This window comes from Alexandromys fortis, unplaced genomic scaffold, assembly GCF_014885135.2.
Source record: "Alexandromys fortis isolate MF-2015 unplaced genomic scaffold, M_Fortis_MF-2015_v1.1 scaffold_5, whole genome shotgun sequence".
Classification (NCBI taxonomy): domain Eukaryota; kingdom Metazoa; phylum Chordata; class Mammalia; order Rodentia; family Cricetidae; genus Alexandromys; species Alexandromys fortis.
In genome coordinates, this window is record NW_026067924.1 from 24671423 (window position 1) to 24692927 (window position 21505).

Here is a 21505-nt window from a genome sequence, read left to right on the forward strand (position 1 = left end):
AGAAAACCCTTTTTAAACAGTCTTGTTTTCCTTGCTGTCTTCAGGCTAAAATGCCCTCTCCTCTCCATGTTTGGAGATGTGCTGTTCTCCCCGACAAGGATCAAGGAACAGTTGAAGCTCATTATTATTTCAATTCTCAGCTAAGGGAAACCATTAAAGAACTGTGTGAGAGTCGTTATTTCTTCTTCAGAAGGTTTTATTTTCCCACCAGCGGAGGAGCTTGAGGGTCTCTTAAAGAAAAGGAGTCACACTGTCACAAACTGCCATTGCACAAGAAGGAAATGTCCCTGAAATCAACCCAATGGATCTTGAGAAAACACAGTTTGGTTAGAATAGCAGAAAGCCGATAATTTGGGATAACTTTTGGCAATGAGAATGTCTTGCCTCAAGTAGCAGTCAGGCTTTGGTGCTGCTTTTGTTCTTCCGTCCTTTGTAACTGGGACTGACGAAAGATGAAATTGCAGTGGGGTGTCTGTAAGAGCCTTAGGGAAGTAATTCTGATCTGTGAGGGGTAGAGAACCTAAGATTCTGTGTCCCCAAGTAAGAGAGTTCTCAGAAGCCTGCCTCAAATGCTGGACATGATGGAGCACACCTGAAATCCACAGCCTTTGTAAGTTGAGGCAGGAGGATCTCAAGATCAAGGGCAGACTGTGCTGCTATATGTCAGAATACTGTCAGGAAGGAAAGAAGGAAGGAAGGATGGAAGGAAAGATAGAAGGGGTGGAAGGAAGCAAAGAAAGGAGAGAGAGAAAGAAAAAAGAAAGAGAGAGAAAGGAAAGGAAAGGAAGGACAAGTAAAAATGAAACCAATTTTTTTCAAATTTGCACTTTGCTTAGGAAGCTCACATGCAGTCAGTTTGAAGGAAAAACATCATTTTTCCCCATGTAATCATGTCTTAGTTTTCTAGATTTTGTTTATTTTATGGCATGATAAAATATGATACAGCTGGATGCAGTTCTCAAGGACAATGTACCAAGAAAAAAAAAAACATAATCCCACACGGATCTGGAGAAAGAGAGCCCCCAGCTCAGTGGCACCAAGAGAAAAATTGCAACCTTTCTTCATGAAGCAGAATGGCTTTTGTTTGTTGGTGGTGATGGTTGATTTTGTTTACGTGTTTGTTTTGCTTCTTTGTCAGTATTTCTCAGTTGCCCAGTGTTTTTAATATTCTCAGTTTCTTTTCCCAGAAATATTTATTAGTGTTGAAATTCAGTTGTCAGATATGAAAAATGAGAATGGCTTTTGTCTAGGGGGTATGTTTTTCAAAGAAGGTGATTTGCTGTCTTGTCAACTGCCTTGGTTTCCCTGAGCTGGAGATTCCAGTGTGATTTCCATGATAAAGAACACAGAGGGAGCTTGATGTACCCTGCAAGGTATCTGAGCAGATCTCTGAGTCAGTCTACCCACTCTGGGAGCATGAGCATCAGTTGGTTGTTTTTATTTTTGTTGGTACTTGTCTCGCTGTCTTTCCTCTCTCTTCCTGGCTTTCCGAGGGTTGTCTTTGTACTTTTGGCAGAAGGATGGTTTCTTCCCTGACCTGTTTGGCTAGTGAAAACGGTAGTGGACAGTTCCACAGAGGGATTGTTTCTTGACACTGTCTTCCGAGAGTCTGTTTGGAGGTGGAGTTGGTTGGACTTCACGAAGGTGGTGCCAGATGGACAGATGGACAGTAGAAGGTTGTCGGGTCCAACAGGAAGAAGCAAACATTGATCACGAGTTTTAAACCACGACTGAAGAGCAGACAAAAGGGTCTTTTTCGTTTTTTTTTTTTTTCTGTTCCTTCAAGCCCGTGTTGTAATGACAGTATGGTTTTTGTGTGTCTGTGTGGTTTCGTTTCTGTTCTGTTTTTGATTTCTCAGGAAGAGGTTTAAACATGAAGGCAACCCTTTTAGGCGTTAGCATGGCTACAGACGAAGCTCAGCGGCCTCCTTTATTTTTCTTTCTCTGCTTCCATTTAGGCCTATCACATAATTTAAGAAAAAAAATTATCACAGGAGCTCTTAACTAAAGTATGGAAAAAAAAAACCAACAAAAACACCTGATCAATTTTGTTTTTGCAGCACGATATTATCAAAGATTTAAGAAACAAATTTGCCAGCCTCGGCGAGAACTCTCTGGTAACAGCATAAATGTCTGTGTTGGTTGCTTTTGATTTGAAGGTTTCTTTTCTTTCTCTTTCTTTTTTTTTCATTTGTTTGAGCCCATTTCTCCCTTGCCCCCCCTCCTTTTAGTTCACTTTATTTCTCATACTCTGTAATGAGCAAGCCTTCATTTTTTAAACCTCTTCCATCTTTCAATGTCTATTTTCCGTACTTTTGGATGGAAAGTTGACGGCAGCACAGTTGTCATCCTGGCTACTGCTGCGGCGCCTACTGCCCTAGGTCACGTTATGTTTTTGGCCGTTGTGTTAACGGACATGATACTAATTGAGCGTTTCATGTCCCATTGACTAAGCTTCTCTACCACGCCATTTGATGGACGCGCTGTCACAGGGCTCTATGCAACTTGCCTTCTGCAACTTATACTGCTTAGTTCCGTCCCCAGCGAACTGGATTGCTCAAGTGAATGATCATACCAGCCTTGAACTTGCTGTGCCTTTATATTTTCCTTTTGATCTCCTTCTTTATGTTCGCAGTGGTAGCTTAAGTGGAAAAGAACAAACGCCAGCCATTGCTCTAGCGGCACCATGCAGTCTCTTTTTGTTACCTCCTGAGAATACAAAATATAAAGGCACATTGCTTCTCTTGTTCTTTGGTGGGGGGGGGCAGCAGTCGGGGTGATCTGTGTCATAAATCCACAACTCAGTTGAAGCCTACCTTTTTTTATCCATACCAGCTTTCAATTTTGCTTAAACCTCAAGACGTCTAAGTTAACGTTCTTTTTGTTTTTTTGTTTTTCTGTGATTCACTGGTAACTTGCAACTCGAGCCATTTGCTGAGCAGTATCAAGTTATGGCCATGATCTAGGAGATTCCTAAAAATCCATGACCAACTCTGTGCACAGATGTATCAATCGGAACGTGCAAGTTTCAAAGATGAAGCGTGAAACAGGCTTTGGACTGATCAACCAATTAAAATTGAGAAAAAAATGCATCCTGATAAACCAATATTAAAAGTATATCTGGAAAAAATATCAAGGGAAAAAACAAACAAAACAAAACCATGAGTTGAATATGTGCCTAACTGTTTGATAACGGTATTGAAATGGTCCATAATGTTGTCATAGAGCCCATACATGAAGAGATACCTAGAAATGTGGTCTGTAGAGAGCTGCTGTGATGTCTGATAGCCACTATATAAATGATTGGGATTTGTGTTCAGGAAAAAGAAATGGAGAAGCAGAAACTTCTCTACCAGCAAGCCAGACTGCACGACCGTGGGGCAGCGGAGATGGTGCTTCAGACCATCAGTGCCAGCAAAGGTAAGGTTTGCTTCTGTCCCCTAGGGGGCGCCATTCAGCACCAGCAAAGATGAGGTTTATTCATGTCCTCTAAGGAGCACCACTCAGCCAGGAAGAGTGAGGTTCATTCCTGCCCACCAGACAGAGGCTCCATTTTCTAAATGCTGTACCAAACACAAAGTCTGTGTTCTAAGAGAACTTTATTTATATTGCAGATACAGGCTATACTTGGTCCTTGAGCCATAATCTACTGAATTTTGGTACAAATGTCTAGACATTTTAAATGAATCATTTAAAATTAATAAAAGATTGTCCACTTCATTAACCAGTCATTTCAAGATTATTTCCTCATGTTAGTAACATCTTTGTGAAAACATTTTTAAATGTTCTAAATATTATTAAAAAGTTGCAAAATTAGATTACAGAATAAAATTAACCAGATACAATATACAACTCAATGAATGAACTTCTGTATAGTTATAATATCCACTTGGAAGAGAAGTATGGAGCTTCCCACTTTTATACTTTCAGTACCAGATATATTTTATGCACTTATCTACCATCAAAATATAAAATAATCCATAGTGAAGTTAATCAGTTTCAAATCTTTTTTCACGGCGCATGAGCGTGCAGAGCTTAGAGTGTAAGCTGTTAAGTGAGATCATACGATCTTAGAAAAAAAACAACATGCTCCCTCTTATACAGCATCCAGCCAATCTTACAGATTTTAGTGTGTATACTATATATAAGGAAATGTGTGTGTGCTCACAGTGTAGCATGTAGAGAGGAGACAAGGCTAACTAGTAAATGAGGAGGGAGGACTGAATGCAGTAATGGATGTGAGCAAAACACTTGTATTGTTACTTGTACTCAAACAGAGAAGGAAATGTGAAAACCCTGGAAAAGGCTGGGTTTTTAAAGTAATGTATGTGTTATTAAACCCTGTTGCCCCAAGTAGAGGTGAATTATATAAAAATAAAATACAACCAATAATAGACAACTAGTTTTTATGTCATTATCCAATTAACTTAAAACTGAAAATATGCTTAAAAACAGTGTATGCATATATTAAAAGGATTGAATGAAAATGGCAAAAGTTAAAATGTAATACTTCTGAAAGAGGCCAAGACATTTTCATTTAGGGGAGCTTTAAGTAGCTCATACTCATTTACAATCTTGATATAGATTATGTATATTTCTAGCAAAACTTTGAAATTTAGTACTTCTAATCTTACTATTTCAGAGTCAACTTCTCTTCCCATTCTTTCCTATATATCCATGTAGTTTCTGTTCTTGAATACATTACACAGAATGTAATAAAAATGCTAGGTGTGGAAGGTTGGTGTGGTTTTATTGCATCCCTGCTTTCTGGTACATACATCAAATGACCGACCCTCTTTCCATAACAGAGACTTATATGGGGTAATAAGGACTTTAAAACAATGTCGTGGTTTTTTTTATATGTCTGTTTGTTGAGGTAGCATAAGTCAACATTATGAGAGAAATGATAGGAATTCTATTGTTTCTATATTTTTAAGGAGACACTGGACCAATGGTGGCTGCTACTTTGAAACTTGGCATTGCTATTTTAAATGGTGGGAACTCCACGGTACAGCAGGTAACTAACATCATCGAGCAAACTGTGCAATGCAATTTGCATTAAAAATTTCATTATCAGGCTGGGTGGTGGTAATGCAGGCCTTTAATCCCAGCATTCGGGAGGAAGAAGCAGACGGATTTCTGTGAGTTCAAGGCCAGTCTGGTCTACAAAGCAAGAACTAGGACAACCAGAGCTACACAGTGAAACCCCCTGACTCGGAAATATTTTTTTCATTAGCACATATCCCTTGTATGAAGTGCTAAACTTCATACTGACATTTTTATTCAAATACCTCATATTCTACAACAGCGTTTCCCCTCTCACTGGCCCCTCTTGTCCCCTCTCCCATTCCCACTGATGGTCTTCCTTTCCTCCACGTAGTCCCCTCGACTTTTATGTAGCAAACAGGACCTTCCCCTAAACCTTGAGTGTGCCTGTTTTCTCATACATACAGATGCTTCCCGACTAGAAGTGGGCTTCTGTTTGATAAAATCCTCGCAGGTTGAAACCATGTGTTAACTACCCCAGTCCTATGAGATGGCATAGCTCCACAACACAGGAGGAGTTAGATAAAGCCTGGGTTATTTGCCCACTAGTTGGTCTCAGTTCCTTGAAGGCAGAACCATAGTTCTCTGGTGGCTCCTAACTTTGTGTGAGACTATCACACTGCACATAGCCATGCTAGGTAAAGAATAAAAATCTCAAATTCAAGGTATACATTCTGTGGAATGCGGATTCCTATTGTAGCATCATAAAGTTGAAAAATTCAAAATGAAACCATCACGTATGATCTATACTTTTGATTTGAAACCCCTGAAATATAATGTCCTCGTCAGGGATAGCTGTTTGGTGATGCCGAGTAACAAGCAATTGACAAGACGGACCTAGCCCTTGCTTTAGCACGTTTTGAATTCATAATTAGCCAAAATACTGATTATGGACCCTGAACGCCCCTCTGACAATGGAGAAGAATCACTGAATGGGTCACTGCTTCCTGCTCTACGTCAGTTCTGCGACTGAGATGGTAAAAGCTGAGATTCTACCATATCAGCACGAGGATCATCAGCTCTCTATCGCTGATGCTGCTTTATAGGACCAACCAAGCCTGGAAACCTGTGCAGTGTCCACACGAACCTTCAGATTTGTGTGTGCTAGAAGCCTGAACGTCTAAATACTTAGGCAGTGACAGGAAGGAATTACCAATATCATTCTCCCAACATGGCGCTCATAGTTACTCTTGTTCAGTTACAGCCACACCTGCCAGGGTGCCTCAGTCCACTCCTTATGTCACGGGAAAGAGCAATAGGAATGTTTGTGTGCATGGGCTTCTTTTACACCTTTGAGAATAGAAAACATAACTTGATTATATAAGCTTTACCAGCACATAATATTTATACATAATGGTAGGTTTCATTATGACGTTTGTATACACACACACACCACACACACACATCCTATTCCAACCCTGTTACCCACCCTTGCTCTCCTCCTAGCCCACTGCTCACCTTCCTTTTCCCAGCGAGTTCCCCTTCTGCTGTCTTGTCTTTTTCTTTTGATGTCCCAGTGATTTCAATTAGGATTTAATTACTCACAGGAATATGGGTGAAGGGTTACTCACAGGAGCACAGGCAACTTGCCAGCGGCTGCACGGCTGGAGAAAATGACTTTCCTTCCTCCAGCCACCTAAAGCCCTAAAGACCCTTACAGAAGGACGGGCCCCTAGCCTCCTCCATGATGGAATGTTGTGTGTCCCACGTCTGTGCAGGGCTTATGCAAGTAATCACAGCTGCTGGAAGCTTGAATGCATGACCACATCGTATCCAGCAGATTTTTTCCATAATACTCCACCCTTTCCCACAGCTCTTGCATTCTTTTGTCCCTTCTTTTGTTCCTTGATGGGATGATAGAGATGTCTCACTGGAGGCTAAGTGTCCAAAAGTCACATAGTCTCAGGACTTCAACAAGTTATGGGTCTCTGTGTGTATGGGTTTTGTTTTGGTTTTATTTATTTATTTATTTATTTGTTTTAAAAGCTAACAGCGTATTTGTGTTCAGCAGCCATGTGTTTTCTGTGTTTCTGTAGAAGATGCTGGACTACCTGAAGGAAAAGAAGGATGTAGGCTTCTTCCAGAGCCTGGCAGGTCTCATGCAGTCTTGCAGGTGAGGGTGTGTGTTAGTCTTGCTTTACCCAGTGACTGTGACTCAAAGTAATTGTTTGGTATTGCACAGTTATTAGACAAACAATAATTGTTCATGAACTAAGACTTAAAGAGAGTTGGCGGCAGGTGTTTTCTTATGGCCTGTCCTGTTTGTGGAGTGTTAGTAGTGTCCTAAGCGACACATTAGTAGGGTGTTTTCAGAGTCTGTGGTCTTAAGTAGGAACCTCTGAGAATGAAGTGCTGTCTCCATACTTGAAAATAAGCCTTCCACTTTTGTTTGAAAACAAGGTAAAACAATGGGTTTTGATCCTACTGCACATATTGGCTTTGTGGGAGCCTAGGCAGTTTGGATGCTCACCTTATTAGACCTGGATGGAGGTGGGTGGTCCTTGGACTTCCCACAGGGCAGGGAACCCTGATTGCTCTTCGGGCTGATGAGGGAGGGGGACTTGATTTGGGAAGGGGGAGGGAAATGGGAGGCAGTGGCGGGGAGGAGGCAGAAATCTTTAATAAATAAATAAACAAAAACAACAACAACAAAAGAAAACAAGGTAAAAACAGACAATTCTGTTCAGTATTTTTTGGGAAACTTTGAAAGCCACTTTAGTGGGGCCATGTCTCATTTTGTGTTCTAGTGATTCTTAGTTCTCTCACTGCGGTAGTTGTTCTCTATTCTGTACGTTCAGAGAACATTTGATTGGCAAGCCTTACACAAGCTCCCTGCAAGCAGTTCCATTTGCAGAAACTTAACATTGTATTTCTGCATGTCTGTTGACAGTAATGTTCTCTCTGAGCTGAAGTCTACGAACCTTGTACTTGACTTTCACATAGATCACTCATTGTCTGCCCCTGGGAAAATGAGGGTGGAATGCAGTGGATTGGAAAATGTTTTCAGCCTATGCCACCATGTCGTGCACATTTGAAGGCATTTTAGTGTCGGCCTTTGCCTCCCGGAACAAAGAAAATGCCCCATTTGTCCTGTCAACGTCTTCTTCCTTTCTATTGCAGTGTCCTTGACCTGAATGCCTTTGAGAGGCAAAACAAAGCGGAAGGACTTGGGATGGTGACTGAGGAAGGATCAGGTATTGATCACTTCAATGAGAAGGGCCCCTGACCCTGTTCTTCCTGAGATGTGTTCATTGGCAACTACATTTTCAAGGAGGGAGAGCCAGAGGAGCTGTTTTTAAATAAATAGCATGCGGAAGAGCTCATTTGGAAGTTCACATGGGCCACACCCCTAAAACCTATACTCCACATTAATCCTGACGCCACTGTCAGTGCGTTTTCTCCTAGTTGGGTAGTCATAAGGAGATAAAAGACTAAGAAGGGATAAAGACCCGTGCTGGAGAATTATCAGCAAAATCAAAGTGCATGCAAGGAGAGATAATATTTCATTTTCTTTGGCCATTTTAGCAAGCTGCAGGCTCATTTTCTTCTTCCTTAGAACAATCACCCATTCGACTCCTCCAGTCTCACCCCCTCTCTATGTCCTCCCCTTTGGCACACTTACCCTCCTCTTATCTTTTCAACTTCGGATCTTGTTTGATTAAAAAAAATCAGAGTTTTTTTTTTTATATATTTGAATAGTTGTAACTACTTTATTTAGACATTTCCTAGGTTCATGCCATCTAAGAATGTTTCTATCAACAGAAAGATTGCCATGTAATAATGCCCTGAAAGCAGGAGCCCTCGGTGGTGCCTCTTCATTTTAGGAATATTTATCAAGAAAAATTACCTTCAATTTTTTTGTTTCAATTTCTTTTTATTCTTTTATTTCTGAATTTAGTATCTGTGTGGCCCTGCCTATTTTTCTGCTTCTGTCTGCTTGGTCTGACTTAGACTTGGCACAGTGGCTGGCAGCATATTAGTTTTGGAACATTGCATCCTTTCTTGGATTAATTTTACTTCAAAAAACAAATGTTGTGCCATCTGCCATCCATAGCGGTTCGTGGCCATTCTGAAATATTGTTGAATGAACTAATTTTTTTGTGACTGTGCATTTTTGTTCTCACCAGTAGGAGAGAGCCATGTCTTTCTTGCTATCTCCCGTCTTTTGTCATGGGGACATACTGTGACCCTGCTAGGCCCATGTGGCTTCTGTGTTATTTAATTTGTGTTGTTTTCATAAATAGGTCCTGCCTTCACCTTCAAGCCACCTGGTCCTTTAATCATTTCCTCCTGTCAAGAGGCTCCATCACCAGCACCACTCTAGACTTTTGATACTTTCCTGCCCTATGGCCCAGTGAGAGAAGAGGGATATTAGAAACCTCAGGGCACTTGCCTGCCTGCCTGGAGGATCTCAGTTTCCTAGGGAGTTTTTAGTTGTACAATACCAAAAAGAAAATGAATCTTCTGCCTAAAGTCTCACTCCCCAGGTTAGAATTTGAAGTTAATCTAGCTTCCCCTCTACTTATTATTATTAGAAGATCAGGGTTTTAGTTCTCAACCAGAAAGGTCATGGCAGTGGCCATGTGAATGTGATAGTTATGTACATCTCTCAGGAAAAGGTTGGTATTTGTCTCTGCATTATTTTTTGTATCACACATAAATTACCTGGATTAATAAATTACTTTTCTATTTCCTTAAAATAGTAACGAAAACCCTACTTTCAACTTCTTTCTCTTTTCCATTTCCTTTCCCTTCAACAACTGTCATGTTCCACCTTCCTTTCCTCAGCCATCACTCATGAGCGTGGTAATTATGGAAACCAGACGGCTGTTTGTTTATTTGCTTTTTGCCTAGGCTACCTATGTGTACATACTTGGTAGTCACTGTTTTGTTCATTTTTTTCCTTTTTATTGTCTGTTTTGATAAGTAAATTGTTTGATGTCTTTCCTGCATCCTGTTTCTTTTGTTTATAAACCCAGGTGTCTTCCTTTCTTTTGTCTTATTTCTGTGAAGCTGAACTATCACTCATATTCGAGATATAAAGGGACCACAGGATTTAAATAACATTATTTTCATTTGTTCTCTTGTGTTTCTTTCATTTATACAATGGTCCTCAAGAGTCCACCCAGTGTTTGCGACTGTCGTGTGAATGAAGGAGTCCCAGAATTGTGTGTACCCATCCCTCTGTGTCGTGTCCATCATGAACATACTGTGGCTTTATGACTGTACCATGTGCATGGCAATCTGTGACACATCAGCCGAAGTGACCTTTGAGTAGCCAAGTGTACTCTGCCACTAGCCTTCCAGTAGGAGGCCCCTGAATCATTTTCTCTACCTTTGAAGATATCACAGATTTAAAAAGCCCTTTGGCTTAAAAGTTAATTTTCATCCTTGGGCTAAATTAAAAAAAAAAACCTCAAAATAGTGTCGCCATTTTACTCTGCAAAGAGACAATGTTTGTAGCCTCTGAAGAGCAGTGCAAGAACAAGGAGAAAAGGGGGGGTCAATTATTCAGTTGTTTATTTTTAGTGGCACCTAGTATATCAAGAAGACCTTTTGAATCAAGAGACATATTGGAACACTCCACTGGTCCCTGATCTCTGAGTGTAGTACCACATCTCCAGCTCTACTTTCAGAGGTCTTGTAGAAACTCACTTCGGATGTATGTCTGTCATCCCTGTGCTCAGTCCATTAGTTTCTTTTAAAAAAAATTCTACATAAATGTAAAGAAAAACTCATACCTCTTTGGAGAAGGAAAAATTGGTCATCCTTCTAAAAATCCTTCACCTTCCTTTCAAGACTCACACCACACAGGCTCGGCACTGGGGAAACAATGACTAAACCCTATCTTCTCAGTCTGGCACACTGTTTTAATGAAGGGATGTCTGTTCCTGGTGGTGATCCTATGACCACAGTTAGAGAAGTCATGAACTCACGTGATTGAAGGTTTTGGTACCCACAGCTCTTCCAGTAAGGGAAGCTATAGGCTGGATGTTATGGGAGAGGAGACAGATGAATCAGGAAGGTGACCTGACTTGGTGGACATCACACAGCTGTGTTGCGAGGCCAAGGTGGAAATGTGGGCATGCTGCTTGATTTGGAGTTGAGCCAATTTTTGAACTTCTTATTGAAGCTTCAAAGTATTTCTTTTCTTTCCTTTCTCTCTTCCTTTCTTTCTCTCTTCTCTTTCTCTCTTCTTTTACTTTATTGAAAATTTTGCTATTATTGGTGCTATTCCTGATCTGATGAGGAGAATTCCATTAGGAATCAGGGGTTAGTTTCAGGTTCGTATATGGAGATTTTGGACAAATGATGTGCTTTCTTATTTTCTTACTGCGGGCTTTTGCCATGTCAGTTTGCCCCTGTCTTCTCTGCTGTTTCTACTCTCTACTTTAATGTCTTCCATTTTGTCAGAGACCTCTGTCTCCCAATTAAAAAACCAACAAAATAATCAAAGAAACAAAAAGACAAAAAAGAAAACAGCCAGAAAACCTTTAACAATGGTGTTTAGTGGCTTTATGGTGTACTCAGTATTGCCCTTTCTGCCTCTCTTTATATTATATATTTGTATGGTTTCTTAAAAATTACAAGAGGACAGCTGGGTGTAGTGGTGCGGGCCTTTAAACTCAGCACTTGGGAGGAAGAGGAGTTTGAGGCTGCCCTGCTCAGTATTCTGAGTTCCAGGACAGCCAAGACTACATAGTGAGACCCTGTCTCAGGAAAAAAACACACACAATGCCCATATTTCCTCTCATCCTGGGGTTTCTAGCTTGTTCTTTCTCGGGACCACTGAACTTCATTTTCAAAGCATCAAGAACTGAAAAGTGTAGTTTGTCTTCTTTCCAAACTCTTCTGGAACACAGCAGAAGAGACCCTGTTTGGTTTTGATCATTGTGGATGTCATACACAAGATAAAACTTTGAGGTTGATCTGATTCTATAGAATTTGTTTGATTAAAAATAAACTTCTTCTAAACATTAAACTGAAAAAGCCTCTTCTCCCCAATATCAGCGCTATTTAAAAATATTTTACCCTGAAGTTTTAGTATTTATTGAGACTCCCAAATTCACATGAGGTTGAAGCAACAAAGATTAACTTTTAATTAATTAAACAGAAAGGAATCTATTAATCTGGAAGGATTGGCTTCCTTAGCTTTTATTAAAGTGTTTTTTTTTTTTTATTGCTTCATCATGTACTTGCTTTCTTTCCTCCAAGACTTTCAAATTCCATTCAAAAGTGAGTCTTGGTGTCCTTTGTATTTTATTCTGCCCCCTTGCTTTTAGGAAAGACTTTGTTGATTGAGAATTTTTGTGTCGATATTCATGAGTGAGATAGGCCTGTAATTCTCTTTCTTGGTTGGGTCTTTGTGTGGTTTTGGTATCAGGGTAACTGTAGCTTCATAAAAGGAATTTGGCAATGACTCTTCTGTTTCTATATTGTGAAATACATTAAGGAGTATAGGTATTAGCTCTTCTTGGAAGTTCTGGTAGAATTCACATTGAAACCATCTGGTCCTGGGCTTTTTTTGGAAGGGAGATTTTTGATAACAGTTTCTAGTTCTTTGCGACTAACAGGTCTATTTAGATCGTTCACCTGGTCTTGGTTTAGCTTTGGTATATGGTACTTGTCTAAAAAAAATCCATTTCTTTTGCATTTTAGGAAAGACTTTGATGTTGGTTCATGGAACCAAATAAGTTTTCTTTTGAACCTTTGAAGCACTCAATGGAATCTGAGATGTGTTGGCTGGTGCCTAGGCACAAGAGGAGATGATTTTGAGAATTCCATGTTATGCAGAGATTTACAAGCATAAAACTTCAGAACAGTCTTTTGTATGAGTGAACTTACTGGAAATGCCTCCACTTGGGGTCATGACTTGTCATAATAGGATGACATTTGGCCTGACATGGGAGTCTTTAAGCAGAAGGAAGCCAGGGACTCCATGTAGAAGGGGCAGCACATGAAAGTTTAACATACAGAATGAAAGTGAGAACTGTGAATCACTTGGTCAGATTGAAGAGATTACTTGATCAGTGTAGACAGTAGAAAGAGAGTTAATGATGTCGATGTAAACCAAAGTCATACCTCAAAAGGAATATGAGAGAGTTTATTCTGGAGCCAAGTATGAGAGACCATATCTCAGTATGGTTAACAGTTTCAAGAAGTTTTTTGTTTTTATTTATTTATTTATTTTTAGTAACAGAACAAATCAAGTTTTAAATAAAATTATTTTAAATACTTTGATGGCAACATCAAGTGGTGGGTTACGGAAGGTGAGGAAGTCTCTTCTGTAGGCATTGCCTGTGGTTGGATGCCAGGGGCCTATTTGTATATTACAAAGGATTTACCTAATAATCTTAGGGACGGTAGGCCCCCTGAACTAGTTATTTATGGGGCTGAAATAGCCCCCAAATAGTTTGGTTCTGAATGTGAACCATCTCAGCTCTCCACAGATCACAGAAGTTCTGATCAGATCTGTCATTTAGCCGTGCAGAATGTCAAACATGCAGATCTGCCTTCTCTATGAATTTCAGTTTACAAAGGGAAACCCTGTAGCTCTTCTTTGCCCTGCCAAAGAGCTTTCTGGCGCTGTAGCATATCCTTAAATTAGTGGCCGCTGTGGGCAGGTGCTGGATGACCCAAATGGGATGAAGGTCGTAACATCCCTGGCAGAAGAATGTATCTAGAAGGTTGCCCTGACATTCAAAGCACACAGATTTCTCAGGAAGACTATTGTAATAAACAGACCACAGGTCCTCCAAAGACAGTGGCCACCATTCATTCCTTCATGACTGTCAGAGAGCCCTGAGGCATGTCTAAGGACAGATTGCAGGGACGTCTTCAGAGTAGACTTTTCATTATTAAAGGACTACAACTGTTTATCTAGAGAGCATTCTCAGTGGGCTGGTGCTTTTGGGCTTTGAGGCCACATCGTGGATGAAGGTGATCCCTGTCTAAAGGGAAGGCGGTCAGCTAGAATGTTGATGAATGAAAATGATGAAGGCCAGCAGGAATCACAGAGAGAAAAGTGACCGTTGAGATGCCAAAGTGCTGGCCATAAGAAAAGCAGTCTCCCAAAGTTTGGAAAGTGCCTGCAGCTATTTTAATCCACTTGAGTAACAAAATGCTCAGTCAGTCTGCTGTCTTTTTTTTTTTTTTTTTTTTATTGTCTTGGCCTCTGAAATAAGAACATCTTGCATACACAGCTTCTCAGTAACTCAGTTTTAGTGGATGTGTTCTGTGGAAATTATGCGTCGTTATAGATACAGCCTACTTAAATACACTGTGGAAATTAATGCGTTGTTAAGGATACAGCCTGCTTAAATACACTGGTTTAAAAGTCTAGGCCATTAGACCTAGACTCCATGGCTTCATTTCTTCCAAGCTTTACATTTGCTCCTTGACTTAGGTTTTTATGGCTGTGATTAAGCGTTGTGAAACAAGCTGGGGAGGAAAGGGCTTATTTATATAAGCTTACAACTCTCACGGCACACTCTTTCACTGGGAAAACAGCAAGAACTGAAGACAGGAACCTAGAGGTAGGAACTGAAACACAGGCATGGAGGAATGCTGCACACTGGATTATCCCCCGACTACTTACTCAGCCTGCTTTCTTATAGTTCCCAGAACCGCTTGCTCCTGGGTAGCATACTTCTTCCAGTTGCCTGGACCCACTCTCGCCAATCATCTGTCGAGAAAATATACCGCAGGCTTGCCATAGGCCAGTCTTGTGGAGCAAGTTTTTCAACTGTGGCTCCCTCTTCCAAAACGACGCTAGCTGTGTTATGTTGGCACAAACCAAGGAACACGTTCCTTTTCTGTTTTGCAAGTTTCAAAGCATGTTTATGGGTTTAAGCCAATTCAGTTGCTCAAGCACAAAATGAGAAGATGGCGAGTTTGTTCTTCTCTATTGCAAAGTGTGTGTGTGGGGGGATCAAAGGTGAAAGACTGCTTGTATTAGTTCCTTTTCCTGTTTCTGTGATCAAGCCTCCAGACAGGGGCAACTTAAAGGAGAAAGGATCCAGTTTGGGTTCACAGTTCAAGGGCACACAGTCCATCATGCTGGGAAGTCATGGCAACACGAGTTTGAATAGCTGGTTACATCAGAGTTGTGGTCAAGGAACAGAACAAACTGAATGCTATACTCAGCTGCACTCTCTATGTAATACGGCCCAGGATTCCTCACTCGGGAAACAGGCCTGTGCACTGTCATTTCATGTCATCAAGATAATCTCCCACAGGCCGGGCCAGAGGTCTATCTTCTAGGTGATCCCAGACTCTGTCAGATTAACAGTTACTGCTAATCATCACACTTGCCCAAAGTCACACATTGAAAATAGTGTCTTTGGGTTCTAAAACACGAGTTCATAATATAAAAAACATATACTATCCATGATGGTTGTTAGTCCAAGATTTCAGTAATCACTGATGTTAGTTTTACAACGTCTAAATGGGATGTCATACTGGATTCAGAAAGACCATGAAATCTAGAAAAGCACTAATCCTGCCTGCCTCCACTGTAGACTATGGGGTTGTTCAATTTCAGGGCACTATTCATGCAAAGAGGCACCTGACCCAGCGGAGACATTTGGATGCTTATTTATAGTCACTGTTCTCAGGTCTTTACCTACAAATTACTATATGGTCTTAGTCAGGTTTCCTACATTCCAAGTTGTTGGTTGAATTACAAAAAAAGATTATACCTGCCTAATTTATATTATTACAAGTCTCAAATGAAATCATGTTTCTAACACAAACTCATGTCACTCAGTGTGAACTGGGAGGCCATTTTTTAAAGGCACAATTCTTTGCTATTTGAACCGTAAGATAACTATTGAAGTTATGAGTATGCTGCTTAAAAAGTGATATTAAAACTAAACCCACACAAATAAACTAAACCCACACCAAGTTTTTGCTACTTAACATTATTTTCGGTATTAATTTTTCAGCTTTTGACGTCACAGAAAATAAATATTTAAGTCCTCTGAAAATCAATTTTAATTTAATTTTCTTCATTGCCATGGGGTATTTCTGAGATTCATTTGAATGAGGGTTACTGAGAGAAGTCTTTTCATACAGATACCATCATGGTGCTCATTATCAGAGATATTAATATTGCAGTACCGTGTAACAATGGGAACACTAGCCTTTGGGGCCTATCCTTTCCAGTTATTAGTTATGTGCATACTAAATAGAACTTTCACAAATGTTATTAAATTTTATGGACCTATTAATATTCATTGTTAATTAATTACACATCATCAATATTAGTAGCAGCTGAGCCAAGGTTTAGTTGAAAAACAGGTTAAGAACTTCAAATTATGTCCATGGTCATTCTGAATAATCCCTAGTTTTACACACAGTCACACACACACACACACACACACACACACACACACTTCCACCCCTAGCACAAATGTCTTATTCAACTTAAACATATAATCATTCATTGTATAAACTGGGTAAACCAACTGTAAGAATAACAGTGTGTTAACTTTATCAGGTCACATAAAAGTGGAATCACTGTTTCATTCTTAGTTTAAATAAAGTCTATCTAGTTTCTCCATAATGAGAATTTAAAATGCTGTGAATATTTTGCTCCTTCACCATGAAGGTGATTTCCATAAACCATATAAATATGATTAAGCATAAGCAAACAACGATCTCTTGGATAGGCACGCTGCTCCAGTCTTTACTGTGTCCTCACCGCTGCTCCCCATATCAACTTTTTAAAATTATCCTTTTTATGATTTGTAAACATACTGCAGATGATGAAGAGCTGCTGGCAGGGTACATGGTAGCTCCATTTTATAGATGGAAATAACTAAGATGCGAAGAACAAACTCCTCACAAGCAACAGCATCCTAAATAATTCCCTCTGTGGGATACTATTGGACATCTTAAGCTGCTCATAAAGTAAAGCAGAGCGCTGTGCTTCATCATATTCATACCAGCCCCCAATGACCATTATAAATATCCCACGACCACACAGGCAGTTTCAATGCCATCTACTTCCTCCGTTTCGTCACTTGTTATTAATAATAGTTTGCATCTGACAGAGGGATTTCCTTTGCATCGATCACAAAACAGCCTTGTTGATTGTGCACCATCTGCAGACATAAAGCCGTCTCTGTCTCTGTTACTAGACCACACCTACTGGCAGCATGGGCAATGGCAGCATTTTAACGGAATAGCAGTGAGTTCTTGAGGCAGAAGCAGGCTGGTATATACCTGACATCACTGACAGTGAGCAGAGGCTTAGCTCATCCCTCCTTCCCTTCCTTCTGCCCTCTCCCCCATTCTTCTGATGTCTGCGATGTTCTTAAATAAGTGCAGTTTCTTGTATGTGTCTCAGCATATAGTAAAGAAAACACCACTATGCCAACAATAATGAGTTTGGTTACAATTTATTTCACTTCAGGCACACAAGTAGACTACCTCAATATTGTTACATTAGAGTTATTTTTTTCTGAATACTTTCGACAAGGCTTATATTTTCCATTAGCATTTTGAACATTGAAAAAAAACATGCATATGCTATTTTCCATTTTCTGAAATTAAAAAAAAATCAATGGGCTCACAGGGAAAGAATCAATATGTCTGAATGAACTCATGATTTTTTGATTTCAATATCATTTTGAAGAGTCTTCTGATTTATATGGCTCATGAAAATGATACCCAGACTCATCAATGGAGAGTTTAGCTTGTCTAGCAGCCTAAACTGTTCTCCTATCATGGACCTAAGCGTTGAGGAATGGACTTATCAGCCATGTGTGGAGGTTCCTCTGAATCTTTGAACTTGCTGCATCATTAGACTTGGCGATTGTATCATATCTTGGGGATGACTAGGGAAACAAGTACAGTGATTATATATATACTTTTAAAAGTGTTTACATTAGTTATCAAAATGGTTTTGCTTCTTACCCCTACCATTATATGAAGCCTCTCACTTTGAAAGTCACAGACTACGGACTGGTAAGTCCATCAGCTCTCTTGTCTCCATGATCATTCATCTTTCCAGCTGAGCACATGACATTGGTTGCATAGTGTTCTTTCTAAATTCAAACTATTTCCAGCCTGTGAAGTTACCATTTTATTTAAAAACATTAGTACATCCATTCACTGGCAGAACAACTTTTTTTTTTTTTTGGTCATTTTGCTTTCTAAACAGATGTACATTCCCAAGAAGACATTCATAATTTTGACATTTTTTCCAGTTGCACATTTTTACTTTAACAATCAGTTTTCATTTCTGTGATGCTGTTTCATGTTTGTTTCTTTCCTTGTGTTTTTGTGTCTTGAAGGAAACTGTGATTGTGAATTGCAAAATAGGTAAGGGATCAAACCCTTTCCCAAGTCTCCATCCTTAGCCATGAAGTGTTTGTAGGTTTTATAATTCAACGTGGCTTCTGCCCGAGGGCTGTCCATCTTGCTTTCTTACCTTTCTATGTTAGTGATCAGCTATCGGCTGAGCCTCCAAGTCTTTCTTGGGGTTTCACATGGACAGTGCTCCCATCCTCTGAGAATACCCCCAATAGACATATCTCTATTTGAGACACCTGAGGTACTGGGTTTTTCAGTTGACAAGTTGATGAAAATTTTAAGTGAGTTGACCATCTCCAGCAGTTGACCATTTTCATGAAGGTCTTTTAATTATTATTTATGAAAAGAAACCATTGGTGCTGTTTTATAGATACATTAGTGGCTTCGCTGTGAGCCATGGGACGATACCTTGGGAGCAAAGCAAGTCTAGCATTTATAAAAGATGCAGAGTTCATTGCTCATCACAAAACAAGGTAGCAGGGAAGGAACTTCCAACCTTTGGGGTTTTGTAAAATGTTGCCAACCCATGCTGCTGCTTTTAACAGAGAGAAATCTGAGTTTTAAGACTGACCTGTTCTTTTCTGATAAAGAAAAAGTACATCTATCTGCCAAGCGCATGATCCTAGGAGCTTCAGATAGAAGCATAGTGGCTGGGACTCGATTCTGTTCTGGGTGCAGAAAGCTGCTAGTTGGATATGCAAGTGTTGGAGGTGGGGGCGAGAGGGGCGGCACCTGGGCGTGGTCACACTCATCCTCTGCCCTTCCCACAGGGGAGAAGGTACTGCAGGATGACGAGTTCACCTGTGACCTCTTCAGATTCCTACAGCTGCTCTGTGAGGGACACAACTCAGGTGGGTGATCTGCAACCCTGGCTGATGAGAGCAAGGACATTACGCTTGCAGCTGTAACAGCAGTAACCATGGCTTCCAACTGCAGTTGAGCTTGTCAGTTGGTGGGGGCTGAGCCTTGTTGTGCAGGCACTGAGCACTGTGCCATGGCAGTTGATATGGGAAACTGTAGCTTTGAAAGTCTTTGAATGGCTTTTGATCCCTCCCCCCATCCCTCCGTCCCTTCCTCCCTCCCTTCCTTCCTCTCTCCTTCCCTCCTTCCTTTTCTCCCTCCCTCTCCATTGTTCTTTTTTTCCTTTTTCTCTTCTCCCTCCCATCTCTCCCTCTCCTTCCTCTCTCCCACTCTTGCCACCCCTCTCCCCCACTCCCTGTACTTCTCCCTCCCAGGTTTTGAGACAGAGTTTCATTGTGTAGCCCTGGCTGGCCCCAGACTGGCTGTGTACACCAGGCTGACCTTGTACTTGCATACTCCAGCCTTTGCCTCCCAAGTGCTGAGATTTCAGGTGTGCACCATGCACCTAGCTCTGCTTGATTCTTCCCAGTATTGTAATGTTAGAGAAAACAATGGCTGTGGAAATCATATAGTAATAATAAGTATAATATAATTAAATATTTTCATAGTAATGTGGACAGCTGTCTCTTTTGTACTTGTTTTATTGACTTGGGTGTACACTTGTCTATGTTGCTTGATAGATTTCTATTCCTTGTTTTCATACCCTCTCTTGGCCAGCCTGCAGGTCCAAAAAGGCAGGACTCACACCTCACTGTTGTCTTTGTGTTCTAAGCATGTCTGTGCAATACTTCAGAACACATGATTCCTGAATAAATATTTCTGCTTTGTGTCCTCAGTGACAGAAACCTCAGACACGTATGTCCAGAGCTCTAGAGTGTGGGATAAGATGATGTTAGCGATATCTCAATCCAGAATTGATCATTGATATTCCAAGAAGCTTCTAAATGTTTTGGGAGATAATAACTCACTTTGGTTTTCATTTATGTGGCTGGGAATTAAATCCAGGTCTACCACTAGTTAACTGGTGGTTTATAGAAAGTGCAAGTGATTTCATGTTCAAACAATGAGAAAAAAACACTACCCTTTTAACGACCATAATTTTGCTGTTGAGTGCATCAGTGACTGATAGGGTCACCTTATTTTGTACTTCTGAGGGGATATTAATAAAAAAAAACTTGTAATTTGTGTAGATTTTCAAAATTACCTGAGAACTCAGACCGGCAACAATACAACTGTCAATATCATCATCTCTACCGTGGACTACCTTCTCCGTGTGCAGGTAAGTGGTCACACCTGCCAGCCACAAGTAACATTGGCATCAGCTGGGTAACTGCAGAAGTAACATTAAGTGTGTTTGAATATGTGTGGATTTATGGCCAGATACGGCGTGGGCTTTGTCTTTGATCACAACCTTCCCATCATTCTTAGGGAAAGCTGGCAGGACTTATGCCTCTGACCTCCTCATGACTCCTGCCATACTCATTATTTTTCTCTGTGTAGATGTATGTTTTTTTGTAACCTCTCATTTCGAGCTCATTGGAATTTTAGATTAATTTCTGTTTTGTGAAGCACTTGGATGCATAGTTCCTGCTTCTTCCATTGAGACAGCACTGGAGAGAATGTTTGAAACATTCCTAAAATTAGGATAGTCCATCCCACTGCCACCCTGCATTCAACTTTGACGTCCCAAGCTTAGTTTTATAATTATCTTAATATTTTCACCCACCTAAATTTTGCCCTAACATCTTGTTGCTTAGAAATGCCTCTAAGGCTGTACTTAAGTTTAACCTGTTGTTTGCTGGGTTGGAGCTGAAGGAATGAGACTATACTTACGTTAAACCTGTTTGCTGGGTTAGAGCTACAGGGATCAGACTATATAATGACAGCCACTTTGTAAAGGTTTTAGTTCTCTCATTTCCTGTAAAAATGCCAGGCCCAGTATTAAGCAAGCAAACAAAAACCTAGAAGTTCAAAACTTCCAGCTTTTTTCTTGATATTAAAAAAAAAATCTCCTTGGAACCAGGATTCTAACCCAAAGTCTTGAACTCGCACTGAATACCAGGAAGCTCTTAAACTTGTGATTTTTGTCTTAGGTTGTCCCCAACAACCAACACCTGGGATTACAACATGATATTATCAGGACAGGCTTATATTCCTTCAAAAATAAAGGAATATGGACATTTTAGTCTCTTTCCCTCTCTTCTTCCCTCCCTTCTCCTTTCCTCTCCCTCCCTTCTCCTCTCCTCTCCCCTCTTTCCTCCCCTCCCCTCCCCTCCCC

General features: G+C 40.4%; 1 protein-coding gene across 1 annotated transcript in view; it reads left to right on the plus strand.

Moving 5' to 3' along the window:
• Ryr2 (ryanodine receptor 2) overlaps positions 1-21505 on the plus strand; it is a 551701-nt gene that overhangs the window by 480411 nt on the left and 49785 nt on the right. The window contains exons 81-86 of the mRNA XM_050142326.1: positions 3321-3420; positions 4938-5017; positions 7083-7159; positions 8167-8240; positions 19137-19217; positions 20418-20506. Coding sequence (XP_049998283.1) covers positions 3321-3420; positions 4938-5017; positions 7083-7159; positions 8167-8240; positions 19137-19217; positions 20418-20506 — 501 coding nt within the window. The remainder of the gene's footprint in view (positions 1-3320; positions 3421-4937; positions 5018-7082; positions 7160-8166; positions 8241-19136; positions 19218-20417; positions 20507-21505) is intronic.